This window comes from Cibotium barometz, chromosome 62, assembly GCF_041138505.1.
Source record: "Cibotium barometz isolate CiBa-2024 chromosome 62, ASM4113850v1, whole genome shotgun sequence".
NCBI classification, from domain to species: Eukaryota; Viridiplantae; Streptophyta; class Polypodiopsida; order Cyatheales; family Cibotiaceae; genus Cibotium; species Cibotium barometz.
In genome coordinates this window covers 8874926-8893888 of record NC_141107.1, presented here as the reverse complement: position 1 = coordinate 8893888, position 18963 = coordinate 8874926, and the positions used below count along the sequence as shown (strand labels likewise).

The window sequence follows — 18963 nt, the reverse complement described above, 5'->3', positions numbered from 1 at the left end:
TCCTGGCACATTGCATATGCAGGCGGCGGGTTGTGCAGGTGTATTCACGAGGTGTACGGCTACTTGATGGAGCATACATGACTCAAGAGCTTCGTATTGAAGCACCTTCTTCAAAAGCGGATGCAGATTCAAAATCAGAGAGTGTTTCTGTTTCTTATGCTTCAATTGTAGATCCTTATGTTCTGCTAAAAATGACAGATGGGTCAGTGCAGCTGGTAACTGGAGGTAAGTGTGGGCCCTCTGCTGATCCTAATGGAAGAAGTTAGTATCATCATAAAGCATATTGCTCTTATTTTTGAAAAGACCTTTGTGCTACATAAGTTTGGTTGAATATTGAGGTATTGTCTTGTGGTTTAGTGAAACAAATTGTTTTGATTGCTCCTGGCAGATCCCACAAGCTGCATCATCTCTGTCTCTGCCCCTCCCATGTTTCAGAGCTCAGGAGACCCAATTACTGCATGTTCTCTATACCAAGATAGAGGACCTTCTCCTTGGCTTCGAAGGACGAGCATGGATGCATGGCTAGCGCCATCTTTTGATCCGGTAGACATTAGTGATGGCTCTGATACTAATCAAGGTGATATCTTTTGTGTGGTTTGCAAACAAAATGGAAGGCTGGAGCTGTATGAGCTTCCAAATTTGATATGCGTGTTTTCTGTAAACGACTTTGCACATGGAAATAGATTCCTATTTGACTCTAGAGCACCACCCAAAGCTTCTGCAACGCGGGGGTCCCTGAAGGAAGGGATGGAGGCACAAAGTCAGGATGTGGCAAAGCAAGATCCAAATGCTGCTCTTTATGTTATTGAAGTATGCCTGGAGAAGTGGAGTGATAAGTTTGGGCGACCATTTCTCTTGGCTATATTAAGTGATGGAACATTTCTTTGCTATCATGCATATTTGTACGAGGGGGCAGATAATAGCTCCTTGACTGAGGAGGGTTACGTGCCAGAAACAGGTGTCTTAGGCACCATAACATCTCGATTGAAGAACTTACGTTTTGTAAGACTACCATTAGATCATGCCTCTGGAGAAGAGGATATTGCAACACTCCGTCCAAGTATTGTTCCATTCAGAAATGTTGGTGGGCTTAGAGGTGCATATGTAACAGGCTCTAGGCCTGTATGGCTGATGAATTTCAGGGAGAGATTGCAAGTGCACCCACAGGTATTGCCAGCAGACAGTGGCACCGTCTGTTTTATAGAACTAGATATGGTTATGGTAAGCTAAGCATCTTTTTGTTGTGTTTTGCAGCTGTGTGATGGTTCAATAGTTGCATTTACTCCCCTACACAATATCAACTGCAACCATGGCCTGATCTATGTGACATCGCAGGTTCTATGAGTTTTGTTAATGGCCATTGTGGTATTTTAATCAGGTGTCCTCTTATTAAACGCATGTTTGAAATGTATTTTTAAATTCTTATTCTTTAATATATACTTGCAGGGATTATTGAAAATTTGTCAGCTGCCGTCTTTGAACTATGACAATGATTGGGCAGCTTATAAGGTATCTTTTGAGGCTTTTCATGAGTTTGTAGCCTGTACACTCTTCTGTCTTGGAAGCCATGACAAAATGCCATTGATTGTTTCAAAACTTTTCAGATTCCTTTGAAAGGGACTCCTCATCAGATAACGTATCATGCTGATGCCAATCTATATGCTCTTATTGTTTCTTCCACGGTGAGTTTTTCATCAACCTGTATGCTACATCATTTGTGATATGTCGGACTTTCTCTTTCTTGAGAGTATTGTATTTTTTGTTATAGGGGTGCTCATGGCTCTAGACTAGTGAGGGTTCAAACTTGGGTCCATTCATTGGAAACCCTAATCCCTCATGGGTAGTCTTTTTGCCCGTGGGTGCACTCCACAGTTTTTAAAGCTTAATACTGATGGAACATGATAACCTCCTGATGTGGTATGGTTGTTAAAGAAAATCATGTACATGTCTAGAATGATGGAGCTCTGTGCCTGGTGCATAAAGGCAAAACTACACAAACACGTTTTTTGAAATTTACAATGAAAGCGTATTTGTGTACAACTCACAGAGGGGTATGCTTATGTTTCCCAGGTCCAAATACCTGCTGCACAAATCATAGAATCTGCTGACCAAGGAACTGCGTTTATCTCTGAGCTAGAGAACGAAGATGGGCAGCGGATGGTTAGCTTGGAAGAGTTTGAAGTACGCATAATGGAAGCGGGAAAAGCAGGAGCTGTTTGGGACACTAGGAGTGTATTACCTATGCAAATGACTGAGCATGCCTTGACCGTCCGTATTGTCAATGTGAAGGTTAGCCTCTATCTGCAACTCCCACTAGCAGTTTGCCTTGCCGACAGCCTTGATTACTATCTCAGTAATATATTTAAATTTCCATCGTTTTATCAGATTGTCTGTCTTGCTGCTGTTATTGATATCTAATTTATATGATATAATGTCCTAGAAGGGGCCAGAGCAGATGCAAACATTACTTGCTATAGGGACGGCATACGTGCAAGGGGAAGATGTTCCTGCCAGGGGCCGCATCATTCTAGTGGCACTTGGGCAAGATCCAAACGATGCTACTCGCTGGGTAATGGCTGATCTCCCTTGCAAATCTTACACACAGGAGACCTTTGCAAGTGTTGGGCTTGAGCAAGAAAGTTCTTGTTTTGCAGGCAACGGAAGTTTTTTCAAAGGAATTCAAGGGAGCAATTTCAGCTATTGCTTCCCTTCAAGGTCAACTTCTTGTAGCTATCGGAACAAAAATAATTCTCCACAGTTGGACTGGCACGGAGCTTGTTGGAGCAGCTTTTTACGATGCACCCCTATATGTCGTGAGCCTGAACATAGTATACCATCTTCCTTTGTTAGTTTTGTGCTTCTAAGAGCTTAATTTAGATTTTATCTCATTACAATCTGGAAAAGAAAAGAAAGTAGTGTGCACTAAAAGGCTGCTACTCCTACAAAGAGCAAACATGTTTTCTGATTCGATTTGCAGGTGAAGAATTTTGTACTTTTTGGTGATATACACAAGAGCATTTATTTCTTATGCTGGAAAGAGGAAGGTGCACAGTTAGCCCTTCTAGCAAAGGATTTTGGGTCTTTGGACTGCTGTGCCACTGAGTTTCTGATTGATGGGAGCACTCTAAGTCTCCTTGTTTCGGATAGTCGGAAAAATATACAGGTAATGATATGCTTTGAGTCCATGTAAGTTTGGCTTCTTTTTCTGCACGAGGTGAAGCACTTGATGCTGAGCCATGTCATCCCCACTCCCCCCTCTTTTCTTTTCTTTTTTGTAGATATTCTCTTACTCCCCAAAGAGCGTGGAGAGTTGGAAAGGGCAAAAATTGCTACCGAGAGCAGAGTTCCATGTTGGCGCTCACATTTCAAAGTTTATTCGTCTACCAATGCTACCAACCACCAGTTCCAGTCGTACAAACCGATATGCTCTTCTTTTTGGAAGCCTTGATGGAAGCATCGGCTGTATTGCTCCCCTTGATGAAGTAACGTTTCGCCGATTACAGTCCCTCCAGAGGAAATTGGTTAATGCTGTATCGCATGTTGCTGGTTTGAACCCTAGATCATTCCGGCAATTCAAAGCATGTGGGCAAACACACCGGCCAGGCCCAGATAATATTGTGGATTGTGAACTTCTATTCCAGTTAAGTCTGTCTTCTTTTGTTGGGACTCAATTTGAATGGGTTTTATGTGGTGTGTGTGTGTGTGTGTGTTTTAAAAAAACTCGATTTCATTGCCATTGCAGCTACGAAATGTTGCCACTGAAAGAGCAACTCGAGATAGCTCATCAGATTGGAACCACCCGCTCTCAAATCCTCTCGAATCTCAGTGACCTAGTTGTTGGCACTAGTTTTTTGTAGTTTCTTGTGCTAGTAACCTCAGTTGAGCACTACAACTTGTAAACTAATCTGGGTGGTGCTAATGGGCACGCTCGAATTAAGAGAGTGTTGGCTCTGCCTTGGAAAAACATTCAGGTCTTGAACAAGACATCACAAGCATCTAAAGCAGTCTTTTCAAGTCCAATAGTGAGAATATGCTCTCCAGAATGCCATCTTTTTCCACCTTTCAGCATGTTAACTGCTTGTAACCAGTAGGAAAATCGAAAGATGTTCTTAGATAGAATGTTTCCCCTTATCCTGAGGACCGGATGATCCTTTTTTACTGTCCTCATGTGGTGTTGGAATTAGCTTGATGTGGGCTAACAATTTCCTAAAATTTTTATCGTGACAAAAGATTCATTAAAGTTCCATGGTTTAAAACTTGGATTATGTTTTAAAACGTAGATTGTTGTTTAAATACGTTGTTATAAATGAGAAAACATGTACAAATAGTTGGGTTTTAACTTTTTCCTCTGCAGTTTTGCAAATCAACATGTACATTTTGGATATGCAATCTCTCTCTCTCTCTCTCTCTAAGTTGGAAAGTGGGCTGTCTACCGTGAAGGAAGAGCATTAATTGAAGACTTCTGGAAGCCTAAACCCCACTAACTGGCTCTCTCCTACGTACCACAAGCATTTCATATTACACATGGTAGTTGACCCTTAGCTTTTTATTTTTATTTTCAATGTTCGCGTTTATATGCACTTGTGCCTAAGTGCACCCTGAAGTGGATTGTAATGATTGTGATGTCATGTCTTTTGGTCCCATATACCTTAAAGGCATTCCGTGGACGTTAATGACTTTCTTTCTTCTCTCTCTATTCCCCCCTCTCCCCTTCCTCTGCATATCTCATTTCATATAACATACTTGGATAGGGTTTAGTTAGAAGTACGGTATGATTGAGGTGGGGGCATAGAGATAGCCATGAAAGGCCCTCCCATCCTCCTTGCAGCTTACAAGTGGGGGGACATGAGATGGATGTTCTTGTTCATGTGCCACAGGATGGTTTTATACAAGGGATGTCCGTTGATCATCTCCCCCCATATCAATACTTTGTGGATGCACCTTGCCCTATGCTTGATATCTTACATCCACTATCACTCTCTTGGATTAAGATAATGGATTCATGCAAATGCTAGGTCATCTAGGAACACATAGGTCACATGCACGAAGGATCTCAATGGGGCAGCGAAGGATTTCATCCCACAAGCTTCACATTGAGACAAGGAGCAAGGTAGATGAAATACCAAAAAACCATGAGCTTTCCATACGTCTAGTATATTAATATGCATTGTGATACAGGAACATGATGTTATTCTATGATGTGTAGATTACTTTGAGATCATAGGGAGATGCTACCACTTGTTTCAAGTGGGGTTTGATTCATTAAAATATTGAGTGATTGTTAATAACTTATTTAATGCTAGGCATGTTGCCAAGGACCTTTTTTTTAAGTTTTGGTTGACCAAGTGTGAGCATTGGAAGTTTGTTTTTAAGTCAATTTTGACATTATGAAAGACACAATCATTTCCTTGCAGTAGAATAGTTGTGAGATCTTCCTCTTCTCCTTACTATTGTGCTTGCTTGTATTTTATTGAATCCTTGCATAGATTGATGAATGCTTGTGTAGGGATAGGTTTGGTTCTCGGCTTCTTTCTCTCATGAGCTTCTTGTCTATACATCTCTTGTGAGATTGAAACACCATAAGGGAACTCTTTTCTTGCCTTCATCTAGGTGGATAGAGCTCTTGCTCCACGTCCATCTCTTGTGAGATTGAACTACCATGAAGGGAACTCTCTTCTTGCCTTCATCTAGGTGGATAGAGCTCTTGCGCCACACCCATGGCGATGGAGTATTCCGATGTGAAAACGGAATGACGATACAAAGGATGGGATAGCGCACTCACAACCGGAAGTTGTATTTCTTAGCTGTTATGGCGAAACTTTCAACTATATATGTTTTAGCGCAGGCAAGGTAAGCTCTTGACTTGAACATACTTGGTGCCACTCTCTGGGGAGTAACCTAAAGGCTTAGCTTCAATTTCCATCCATTCCAAGCTATTGGATTTACCCAGTATCACTTGATGTTCATTAGGAATTTCCGCTCCAAAAGACATACGGTTTTAGAGTCTTGAATGTGTTGGATTTGTTTTTTTAGTCTTGTTTTAATACATCACCTACTTTTCTTGGCATTCGCATGAGATCTAAATTCAAGAGGCTTGGATAGGGAAAGGTAAAGAACAAGTTGGAGGAGACTACTCCAACCTCGGTGTTTCACAAGAGTGAGCACTTAATGTGTCACAGGATCACAACCTCAGTCTAGAGGTAGAAGGTTTTGTGCAATCATTCCTTTAGGTTCCATCCTTCCATCACCACGTGAATATGTAGAAGACATACTAAGGATGACATTTGAAATGAGGAGGGTTACTATGAATATAGTACCCACAAGCTCAATTTGTGCAAAACTAAGCCAATGTGCATCTCAAGGTTGATGAGCAAAGTTGATGAAATTGGGGATTCCATTCAATATCTAGAGAAGTTCAATCAAGTTTGCAAAGCCATGGGAAGGATTGATATCGCTTCCCATGATTGCTAAGACCAAATTTGATGGAACTAGAGATGTAATTCAATACCTAGAGAAGTTCAACCAAGTTCGTAAAGCCATGGTAAAGATTGATGATCCCATCGAGATCTACTCATTTGGGATTTGTCTTGAAGGCAAAGCAGGCCAATGGTTCAAGTCACTAAACTCGTTTGCAAAGGTCAAATTTGAGATACATTTTCATTGTGGGATTCTCACCCACCAGTGGAGTTAGATAGAGCCCCATTGCTCAAATCTATAAGGTCAAGCAAGAGGATGGGGAAATCATGTAGGACTAGATTTTGCCACATCCAAGTATTTCTATATAAGATGTAGTCCCACGAAAAGGTTGGATGACCTATTGAGTCATCATTACTCTCAACAGAGAGAGACTTCATGACCATCTCTACAAGTGTAACACTACATCTTTAATGAGTGTTGCCTTGTGAGGTAGTGGGGTTGTTAGAAAACACATTTTCAATGGAAGAGGAGGAGAGAGAAATACTTGATTACATGAACACAGGCACTCTTGCATGAGAGAGAGAGAGAGAGAGAGAGAGAGAGGGAGCACAAGGGAACTTAATTCAGACTACTTGCACTTTACATGAGGGTCTTGTATATAGGCACTGGACCTAGCCTCAAAGTGTGTGCACTAAAGTATATTCACACTAACCTTACACTTAATTAAGAGATTGTTCACATGCCTATAATATAACAATTATGTTTGCACTTAGATGTTCCTTCGAGGAAGCTCACAAGTGGAGATGCATCGTTAACCCTACATCCAACACTCTCTCTTAGCTCCACAACCAATGATGTTGTTTACACTTAGATGTTCCCTCAAAGAGGCTCACAAGTGAAGATAAACCGTAAACCGTACATCCAGCACTCCCTCTTAGGTCCATAACTACCAATGTCGCAGAAGTGAAAAAACTTTTCTCTTTGCTTTGGAGTTCATGCCTCATTGCACTACATCTCTTGGATTAGCTATGCGCATCTAACCTACTACCTTAGATCATGATGAACAGTTCCAGTCCTCTAAAGAACACAATGGCTAGTACTTTGGAAGCGACCCATGACCAATCCAAGTGTTTCCACCCTAAATCTCCTCAGCACCAGTGTGCACTTTGATGTTGCTGATGAAGACTCCATCCAGACAACATGGGAGAATCAATCTCTCTCTTCCTTCCACGTCTCTCTCTAGATCCAAAGAGATGTAAAAGGCTACTCAAGACTGGAAGGACTAGTCAACATTGACATATGCTATTGCATTTGCAGAAGTCATCACAGTAGTTGCACCGCACTAAAATCCACCTCTGAAGCTTGGTGTCGTCAGTTTGATGAAAAACTAGATGCTGTCTTCTTTGCTTTATGTTGGGCCTTGTCCTTCTTCTTGACCTCACAGATCTTCATGAGGTCGCCCTTCTTATCATAATACCAACACTTCACCTTTGATTTTGACTTACCCTTCTCTTGATTCTTTGTGCCGAATGGTACAACGAAAGCCTTGTCCTTTTTCTTGTCCTCACAGACCTTCATGGGGTCACCCTTCTTATCATAATACCAACACTTCACCTTTGATTTTGACTTACCCTTCTCTTCATTATTTGTGCCGAATGGTACAACGAAAGCCTAGCTTTACTTGCTTGCTCAACCATTTGTTCTTCATCTCCTCTTCAAGTAACAATGGTGAGACCTCCTCAAAATCAAGAGGCTTATTCCTATGCCCAACTGTCAAAGAATTGACAAAACTATGATAAGGACGCAACTTAGCCAAGAGCGTATGTGCCAACTATATACTGTCAATTTTGGAGTCAATGGCCACCAAGCCACATGTAAGAAATTGATCACTTTGGTAAGGCTCTACATCACAAACTATCCTTGCAAAATTCTTGACGCCTCAACGAATGACTTCATCGTTTGAATCCGGTATCACGGAATCCGACGTGGTCATGATAATGAAGGAAAATGCTTGAGCATCACACTCCTAATCTGCAATCAATTGTGGGTCAACAACTTCTTCTTCATCATCAATAGCACCTTTGTCATCCTCAATGATATGTCTCCTTCTCAACCTAGATGTGGCCTCTTCTCTAGCCCTCTTGGTGTCAACTTCTTACCTTCAACAATTTTCCACATCTTGTTGGCAATAAGATGACTCTAGATCTTTACTTTCCATAGTGGATGGTTAGATCCATTCAACTTGCTTGGCTTTAAGAACCCAATAGGTAGTAGAGATGCCATGCCTCAACCCTACTGCCAAAAACCTTAACCAGCAGTATAAGAATCCTTGTATTTGTAACCAAAAGACATCCACCCAAACAAAGAGATAGAGAACACAACATCCAAAGCCTTGGCTAAAGAGTCCCAACCACCACCAAAAAGGGTCACGGTCAAGGACATGAGTATTGGTGAGTTCGCAAACAATCTGCTCAATCGATTAGGTCAGTATCAAGTCTTGCAAGCTAGACACCCACATCTATTCCATTGAGAGATAGGAAGGCCCTACAAGAAATAATAACGCACCAAATGGGTCAAGGCATTCTTATGAATGAGTTTGATAGAATCGTCCAGATCGCTTTTATCAACATCAGTAAATGTTGCAGCAAGTTACTACATAGTCAAGATGAGAACCGAGACTATGAGAGCTGCTCTCGAAGCTCGATGAGTGAGGATTGCCTAGAAACCATGGAAACTCTCCCACATAAGCTTAGAACAAGGTTTGCAAGATTGGGTGAGATTAGGATAACATCCTTGTTCATGCTTATTATAGTGAATCCCTTTTAGGAGCTAACAGTGACTTTGAATTGGGGATAGCTAGTGACTTATCTAGCAAAGGTTCTTTCGTAGAAGAAGGAACTTCTACATTACCCATTGTTAATCCCATTTTGGATTAACAAACATAATCCTCCAATTGAGGACATTAATAAGTGTCATGAAAAAGCACTATAAAAGTTGTACATTATGAGATATTGGCCACCGAAGGCCTAGTAAGTAAGTTTTGGACGTCTAAGTGTGAATAAGAGCCAAATGTATATAAGGCATTTTCTCATAATGAAAAGACACAATCCCCTTTGTGCTATAGAGAGCTCTTCCTTGTGTCTTGATGAGAGAGATTGAGAGAGAGAGAGAGAGAGAGAGAGAGAGAGAGAACATTCTAGCATTGTTCTTGTGTGCTTCATGCTTGTGTGGAAGAGTGAGAGAGAGAGAGTGATCGCCTTATGTGACAGTGCGAACGACTCTACGACCGGTGACGTGGAGGTGGAGCTTGGAGGATTGGAGCTTAACAAGCGAGCTTGGAGGCCTCAAGGGACTCAAGTTCGAAGCATTGGTAAGTACCCTACGATAGTTGTGATCTATTGCTCATCCTTTAGGTGAATGTGTTGAGTTCCCTCTTGGAGGTGTGGTAGCCCATAACATTTTTGGCACCATTGTCGGGGAAACACCTTTGTTTCTTCCATCCTCTTGGAGTTTCATCTCCCATTGCATAAGATTCATGATTGGTTGTGATGTTATGTATGTGTGTGGTGGAGTGGTCTTAGGATAGAGGTTCACTATTTTTTCTTGTTAATTTTGATATTTGCATCATTGAAAGCACCAACGTGAATGAACATGTTGGTATTTTTTTTTTCTTTTTTAAAAATTCACAAAAATAAAAAACATAAGGAGCCATTGACTGTGCCAAGAACTTGCATTCCATTCCTTAGGCATGGCACAATCGATTTGGGATCAATTGGATAAGTATTTCACACCCAAAAACATAACTTTCGATGTGGGACGTTCCACGTGAAACTTTAGAAAAACGTTCACGCCGTGAACTTTTTGTGCAACTTCACACCGTTGCTGCGAATCGCTCTCGAAATTAGCATCGTAATTAATGCCGCAAATCACGGGATTGCCTTGCCAAAAATAGGCAACCTTAACTTGACACCTCTGACGCCACGAAGTCTGTCAAAATTTTGGATCACTTGAAAGTTCAGAAAAATGTTCACGCCGTGAACATTTCTAGAAAATCTTCACGACGTGAACCCCTTAGAAAATCTTCACGACATGAATCCCTTAGAAAATCTTCACGGCGTGAACCCCTTTGTGTTCAATGATGTGAACTTTTTCTGCAGACTCACGATTTAGTCTAAGCCAACGAAAAATCTTCATGGCGTGAACCCCTTTGTGTTCACGACGTGAACTTTTCCTGTAGACTCACGGTTTAGTCCAATCCAACAAATAGTCAGTGAACCTTTTCTATAGACTCACGGTTTAGTCCAATCCAACGAATAATTAAGCCAAGGCCACGAAGGTTGGTAAGGGATGGCAACCTATAGCAAAAAGAGGGGGTCTAACCCTAAAAGCAAAAATCTTTGAGCACGTGAAAGTGTAGAATAACGTTCACGCCGTGAACCATTCTCTGCAGTTTCACGGCTTCAAAAACAGAGCGATAGAATCGGAAGCAAAATCAAATTGGGTCGACAAAGTAGCTTATCAAATCGTATATACATGCACTTAAGATCTGGAAAACTCATCGGAGACGATCTTACACCTGACGATAGTGCATCGAATCACCCAGGATCTTTCTATTAAAGAAGTGTGGGATCAGGACATTCCGTAAGCACACACCTGAGTGTCTTAAGAAACCTGATCACCACTAAAGCTAGTAGATCGAAGAGTCCATGAAAGAAGGGCTAAGATACGTTGGGTTTGGGCAGTCATAACGAAGAAGTGCAATCTGCGGGCATGGATCCGTCAACCAGTCGTGGACTCGGTCCACGACAAGAAGTGCCCATCCAAACGTCAAATTCTAGGCTGTCGAATACTAGCACCCCTCGAATAAGAGGAGACATGAAAAGTGCGGCTAGGATGGGTCAAATATTCTTTCCCACCTCTGAGGAAGTAGAGTTAGATCTCAGACGGAGCCAGGTGGAACGACAGCTCTACAAGAATTGAGCTTAAGGAAACAAGAGCTCGATACACTCGAAGGGCGAGAGCTAAGCAAAAGGAAACGGGAAGTTAAACCCACTCCAATCATGAGGTAAGGAACCAGAATTGGTTATGGGAAGAAGTGAGGGATAAATTTCAAACTTGGAACCCATAAATGAGGAATCTAGAGTGGAGGAAGGTTTTACAACCATAGAAGAGGAGGATAACCTAGCAAGAGTGGCGGGTGAAGTAGAGAACCATCTGTACACCAAAAAGGATATTGAGCAGATGATCAATCACCTTAAGTTCCTATAAGACATGGAACTTTTGATTTTGCAAAGACGTACATAGGAGGCGACTAATGATGAGCCACTCCAAGGTATAGCGGCTGGACCATCCCATGGACCAAAAATACCTAGAAGAGCCAATATAGGAAGGGGACGAGGTTTAGGAAGGGGGGGAAGCAATTCCTCAAAGGCCAAGGATGGATCCAACCATGGACCTTAATGTAGCCACAAGGATAGACATGCTAAATATGGCAGTAGAGATGGGCCAAGGGATGGTCAGAGAACTAGGCACTGCTCTAGAATCTCGACCCTCCCAGATGAAACCACATGTCATTCCAAACTTGTCCAAAACTTCTCTGGGGAGACAGAGATCCTATCCAACATATAGAGATTTTTGAATCCACATGTGAAACCTGCGGGCATGTCAGTGATGCGACAATGATTCATGCCTTTTCACTGACCTTGGAAGGAAAAGCTCATCAGCGGTTCCGAATCCTCAAGCATGAGGATAAGGTTAACTTCACATGGTGATTCCATGTTTCAGTCTCTCTTCCTCCAGCATAGCATGAATACAATCCACAACCATCCAAATATACTCTTCCTCGTCCATGGCCGTAGAGGCAACGTAGAGGCAACTTGCTTACTTTCATCCCAATTGATAGCATGTTGAGAAGTGTGGTGCCATAGAGCACATGTAGAGGCAGGGAGTGAGTAGGTGAGGATGAAGCCATATGGAAAAAGTGGAATATCCCACATGCATGGACCAAGCAAAGATGTACTCTACCCATATAAAAAGGGTCATTTGCAAACAATGAAAGTACAAGCACATCTCAAGCTTCTCTATGAGTGTAAGTTAATCTATCTTGAAACCTAATTAGCTTGTGATCATCACTTTGTTTCACATACTCTAATCATGATCATGCTTATGCATCATCCACCATAGGTTTAAGTTAATCATGTATCATTAGTGTGTCAATAGACTAATTAGCTTCTTGTAGGATGTACCATAAATCTTAACATGGTATCAAAGCCTCCCTCTCTCCCTTGAGCTTTGTCTAATCACTCTATTTGGTCTCCCTTAGCTCATTAATGTGATTAAGTTACTAATCACTCACTAATCTTGATCTTATCTTCTCCCTCCCTTTGTGGTAAAAAATTCATTAGCTTCCCAATGCCTATTCTCTCAGCCATTTTCTCTCAAAATTTATGGGCATGTTTAGCAACCAAGGGCTATTCATTAGCTAGGAGGAATCGCATTAATTCAGCCCATGCTGCGCGCAATTTGCATCTGCAGAGGCCAACTGGAAAAATACGTCATTCTCCATGCTTGCTTAAAATTAGCTCAAGCCCTCTTAGGGCTAGCTTAGCAATAGTATAAGGCGCCTACAAACCATATCATCCACTAGAATGAGCACAGCAAGCATAAAACTAGTCTCTTTTCTATCGTTTTGGGGATTCTTTTGTGCTTTTGAGCTGGTTTTTTATACTTGATTTCTATCGTTTGGGGGATTCTTTTGTGCTTTTGAGTTGGTTTTTGATTTCTATCATTTTGGGGATTCTTTTGTGCTTTTGAGCTGGTTTTTTATACTTGGGCCACTCGATCTAATCAAGGGCAAGATGTGTATGTAAAAATCCCCATGAAATTTGGATTCCCCAAGCTCAATTGAGCCCTCCAAGTCTTCAGCTCTGCTAATCACTATATTAAGTACTAATCACTATAATTAACAAATAATTAGCAATAATAACTGGGTAAAATTGGGGATACAATTGAGCAAGTAGGGTTTCATTTAATGTGTTTACACATCAAAATCACTAATTTTGCATTGGAGCTACCAGTAGGAACCTCTAAAAGCAAAAATTAGAATTTGGAAGCACACACACTACTTGCATTTCATCTTTTTTAAAGCATTGGGGCTACCAATAGAAACCTCTAAAAGCAAAAATTAGTACACACACTACTTGCATTTCATCTTTTTTACAGCATTCACATTTGCCAAGTTGTACAAGAATAGAAATTGCCAATTGAAGCATCATAAGCTCATTGGTAAGACCTTCTCATTATGGCAGCATCAATAAGCATCACTTCGCATGTAGAGAAGTTCAATGGGGAAGCGTTTCACACCTGGGCTACAAAGATAAAGTACCTTTTCTAATGCATAAGAAATTGTGGAAAATCACTAAGGAAAATGTGCCGGATAAACCAACAAAAGCATGGGTTGAAAAAGATGAGCAAGCATTGTCACTTATTGGTTTACACCTGGGCACTAGTCTTATTCATCACATTGACTCTCTAAGGAATATACAAAAGTTGCATGGGATACATTGAATCTCGTGTTTGGAGCTAAGGCAAAGAACCAGGAAATTCACTTAAAGATTGAGTTCTATGGTCTAGAAATGAACTTCAATGAATCTTTGGCTTAGTTTGTTAGTAAAATGAAAAGCGTCATGATCCAGTTAGATAGCATAGACGCTAAGATTGGAGATAAAGATGCAGTTGCAATAATCTTAAAAATCATGCCAAAGGAATACAATGCACTTGTCACAACCTTGAAGAATCTACCATGGCCAACATTTGATGGATGTGTCTCCTCCCTTTTGGAGAAGGAGAGAGAATTAAAAGGAAGCAATCCCAACACTATTAAGCATGCATTATTCAACAAAAGCAATTTAAAGTGTCACAATTGTGGCAGGAAAGGGCACTTTCAAAATGAATGTAGGTTTAAAGACAAGCTAAAGTGTAACTAATGCAACAAGTTCGGGCACAAAGAAGAAGATTGCAAATTGAAGAAAAGCGAAGGCAACTTTATGGGGATTACTTCAACCACCAAGTACAAAGAGACCCCTAGAGATAACCAAGGAGACAGACACCAGCACTACCCTAGCTATCTGTTGTAAAAGAGGGGTCACCATATGAGTAGACACCCATCTTATCATTTCATCTTGCTTGTTGTGTGTATCTACCTGACCACCTGAGAGTAGCCATTTGAGCACCCAAGGGAGGTAATGATTATTATAACTCACATCCGACCACCTTAAGTAGCCCAAAGATATGGCACCAAGGGGGGGTGTTGAGAAGTGTGGTGCCATAGAGGACATGTAGAGGCAGGGAGTGAGTAGGTGAGGATGAAGCCATATGGCAAAAGTGGTATATCCCACATGCATGGACCAAGCAAAGATGTACTCTACCCACATAAAAGGGATCATTATCGAGCAATAAAAGTGTAAGCACATCTCAAACTTCTTTGTGAGTGAAGTTAATCTATCTTGAAACCTAATTAGCTTGTGATCATCACTTTGTTTCACATACTCTCATCATGATCATGCTTAGGCATCATCCACCACATAGGTTTAAGTTAATCATGTGTCATTAGTGTGTCATTAGACTAAATTAGCTTCTTGTAGGAGGTACCATAAATCTTAACAAGCATAGAAGAGGGCCATAGCTTGGTCTATTAGGGTTTTACGAGTTGCATCAATTGCCAATTCTCATTCTATAATAGTGTATTTAAGAATCTTATGCCTAGATCCATTTTGGATTTGAATTCACTGTGTCTGGTACCCCTGTAGACTATTAGGAACTTGGAATAGATGTTCAGTTTGGGTAGCTTGGGTAGCTGGGTGCAGTTTGGGTTGCTAATCACTGTTGTGATGGGCTTGATGTAGAGTTTCTTCCTCTTTCTCCCTAGTAGCTTGAATCGAGCTCTTATGTCGTGCCATTTGGCAATAAGATTTAGTTCAATAAGCGCTAGGTTGCTGGTCATGATAGGTTTTATGTGAACAAGAATCTCTATGTGCATAGGGTTTGTATGTGACAAGGCTACATTGGGTGTGGCCTTGGATTTGACCTTAACTCCTTTATCACCAGCTTGATACACTATATGCGTATGTCTAGAGGCTGTAGGCTAAAGCTAAACCACCTGAAGTAATTGGTTATATGGTCAATCAGGCTAGTGGCTGTTCTTGCATTCATTGTTTGAGCGAGTTTTTCTCTCCCTAGGTCTTGCAGTCCTTCCATTGATCCAAGATCAAAGGAAGTCACTATTTAAGAGTATTGGGCCTTGCACCATGCTGAATTAAGTCTTTGAAGAAGGTGCCGAGCCAATGGTGGGCTAGTAGGAGCCTAGTTGGGTGGAAGCGCTTTCCTCTCTCGATCCATCTCTAAAATGCACCCAGATCATAATTGCATGTCATTTCATGTTATTTTAGGGTTAGGGGGATATCCCTTATACTTTTTGATTTTTTAAAGTGTTACTAAGTTTGTCCAAAATGGGTTTTAGGTGTCTAAAATATACTACGACGCAAAAAATGGTTCACTTTTTTCAAGTCAACCAAGTGTTAGTTCCTATAGTTAAGGAGGGCCCCCTTAACTATGGAAATTCACAAATTTTTGGGGTTATATACAAGTTGTGTCAAAATGATGGCCTAAAATTGATATCTGACAAGTTTATGCATGCACTTATATATATATATATAATTTTTTAGGAGTGCCAAGCAGTAACTATTTCTTTTTATTTTTTAATATTATTTTTATTAGTTTTATAATCCAAGTATCGTTTCTATTTTCGATGTTCGCTTTCAGACTTTGGGTCTAGATAGTTTGACTATTTCTAGGATGTGGAGCCCGTCTCCTAAGTTTTCGCCATGTTTGGTGGGAGTACAGCTAGGTGTATTTACTACAGTACCCAACCCAAGAGACACCTGGCATAACCAATGGACCAAATTCAATGGGATTTGTTGTTGGATTAAGCCTAATGGCCAAAACCAAGTATAAGTACAAGTTAATTTCTCTCTAATCCACCCACTCAAATTTGAATAATGGTAAGAGAGCAACATTGGCCATATAACATGTTTAAATCAAGGGTTACTTGTGCCCAGATTTCGATTTTGAGGTCTAAATTACCCAAATTAAATCAATTTCAAGACCTAATTACCGTTTTTCGAAAACAAAAAATGTAAAAAAACTTCACAAAAAAACCAAAAAATGTAAAAATGATAGAAATTACATAAATGGTGAAAGAATTAGACTAAGCAAAATAACAATAGCAAGAATCATACATAATGCAAAAACGAGCATAAAATGCATCAAGCAAGTTACCCCATCATTGTAAAGGCCGACTGGCTCAACTCCAACAGAGGAACCGAAGCCCCAGCAAAACCCCATAGGTGAACATGAGCCTTGTTAGAAAAGAGAACACGATGACACACAAGATTCAAAAAGGCCAAAGAAAAAAAGAAGAAAGTTATTTGTCATATGAGCAGGGCCAAATGATGGAACAATCACGCTCAAATATTGATACGAAAGAGGCCAAGAAGGAGCATAACCAATAAGCCACCAACGAAGAGGCAATTCCATTGCAACCCACATATATTATATAAGAGTCCAAGGAGCTAAACCAAGAAGGGAACAAAGTTAGGATCCCACTGGTCTAGCCAATTCAAAACGTTTTCCAAAGAGGTAAAACAAGTCTTAATAGACTCCACTTTAGAGCCAAAGGTGCCAAGGCCTATGCGGAATCAATCATCTTTAGCACTCGCATCAAAACAATATGAAGCACAGCTTCAGGAAGCCCAAACAACAGTAGGCAAGTTGCCTCCTAGAGCTAGACAAGCATAATGACCTTGATGACTTGTTGATCGAGATTAAAAAATGGGCCACCGAGGAAGGACAAAAGTTCAAAAGGGGGTGATAAATGCCACCATATACATAATACTATTCCAACAAGGAACACAACGGAAGATTACTCTCCCACTACCTTTGGAACTTGGGTTCAATCCTTGCCCACCACACATGCTAGGTGTAAAGCGTATATGACATTTCTTTTAGTACCCTGTGCAGACCCCCCAAACACAATCACCGGGTAGTACCCTTTGCAAACCCCCCAAACACTTATTGGCTTCCCGTCCGCCCAATTGCAGTCCGGGACCAAAGGGTGTGAAAAGGGCTATAGTGCCCAAACGAGTGGTTTACGGTTTTGTGGAAAAACAGGTAGCGGGTTAGGGTTTAGGGTCTCTTCTTCATGTTCACCACCCACTCCTAACGTCCTTTCCTTCCCAGCGTCTCCCGCGAGCTTGCCTTCGCCGTTGTCAACGGTTTCTCTTTCGTCATCTCTCTCGACGGAGCCATGGCAGCCGTGGAGTCTGTGCAGTGCTTCGGACGCAAGAAGACAGCGGTGGCAGTGTGCCACTGTAAGCGAGGGCGGGGTTTGATCAAGATCAATGGGTGCCCGATCGAGCTTGTGGAGCCCGAGATCCTGCGCTACAAGGCGTTTGAGCCTGTGCTGCTGCTGGGGCGCAGTCGCTTCGCGGGCGTGGACATGCGCATCAGAGTTCGCGGGGGAGGCCACACCTCGCAGATCTATGCCATCCGCCAGGCCATCGCCAAGGCCCTGGTCGCCTTCTACCAGAAGTTCGTTGACGAGCAGTCCAAGAAAGAGATCCGCGATGTACTCGTCAGGTACGACAGAACCCTACTCGTCGCCGATCCCCGCCGCTGTGAGCCTAAGAAGTTCGGAGGAAGAGGTGCACGTGCTCGCTTCCAGAAGTCCTACCGTTAGAAATGTAAAACGCAGAAATTTTCTGCTTGTTTTTGGTTCTTGGACACTAATTCTAGTTTGCCTGCTTAATTTTCTTTTGGATGTAGCAACCTTAAAACAGTAATCTTTTGTTAGGATTTCTATCTCATTAGCAAGATAAATGCGCCATTAAAGCTGCCAGATTTCGGGAACTTCTGTTAAATCTGAGTGTTGAACTTCTGTTAAATCTGTTTCGGGAACCAAGCCTGCTGCTTGGTGTGTTTGAATGTACATATGTGCAAATCATTTCATTGCTTTTAGATGTGTCTGCTAACAGTTTTCCCCGAAACTTGGTGTGTTCCCAATGTTCAAGTTTCAGAGCATATTTTATGAAGGAAAAAGCCCTGTGCGTTGTAGCGTATGGGTTAAATGAAGGCGCCGGTTGTCTACTTGCTGTATTGGTGATATATGCAGAGCCTTATCTAATGTAAACATTACTGAAGAGTTTTCTTATGTGCTTGGTGTACATGTGAGGGTCTTCCAACATTATTCAAGAGTTTTTTCCTGCTGTACATGGATTGATGCTGTAAGATGTGCATGTATGAGCCTTTGTCTGTCCATTATGCATGGCGCGTGCTCTTGGGCTTGCTCATGAGCGAGTGAACATGGAAGGGAATTGTGACGCTTGTCCACCATTGAATTGTGCTTATGGGTGTATGTACTTGTTAACAAATCTGGCATTCTAAGTTGCCTTAAGGTTGATGCTTCTGTGGTATGAAGGTGCTTGTTGAAAC

The 18963-nt window shown here is 41.5% G+C and overlaps 2 protein-coding genes across 8 annotated transcripts in view; both read left to right on the top strand.

Annotated features, from left to right (window-relative positions):
• Nucleotides 1–4240, top strand: part of CPSF160 (cleavage and polyadenylation specificity factor 160) — a 135690-nt gene extending 131450 nt beyond the window's left edge. For 4 of the 7 annotated variants that reach the window (XM_086795163.1, XM_086795162.1, XM_086795160.1 and 1 more), the window contains exons 16-26: nt 23–225; nt 389–1167; nt 1255–1335; nt 1447–1509; nt 1605–1682; nt 2071–2289; nt 2441–2569; nt 2655–2828; nt 2978–3163; nt 3279–3640; nt 3743–4240. In XM_086795163.1, the coding sequence (XP_086651289.1) occupies nt 23–225; nt 389–1167; nt 1255–1335; nt 1447–1509; nt 1605–1682; nt 2071–2289; nt 2441–2569; nt 2655–2828; nt 2978–3163; nt 3279–3640; nt 3743–3857 (2389 nt within the window). In that variant the 3' untranslated portion in view covers nt 3858–4240. The remainder of the gene's footprint in view (nt 1–22; nt 226–388; nt 1168–1254; nt 1336–1446; nt 1510–1604; nt 1683–2070; nt 2290–2440; nt 2570–2654; nt 2829–2977; nt 3164–3278; nt 3641–3742) is intronic. The other 3 variants (XM_086795164.1, XM_086795161.1, XM_086795159.1) reach the window with 1 other exon arrangement.
• A 13378-nt stretch (nt 4241–17618) lies between these two features.
• On the top strand, nt 17619–18416 carry LOC147604116 (small ribosomal subunit protein uS9). The gene has a single exon (XM_086795245.1). It carries the CDS (start codon nt 17780–17782, stop codon nt 18209–18211), a length of 432 nt encoding a protein of 143 aa, XP_086651371.1. The 5' UTR covers nt 17619–17779; the 3' UTR covers nt 18212–18416.
• The last annotated feature ends 547 nt before the right edge of the window (nt 18417–18963 follow it).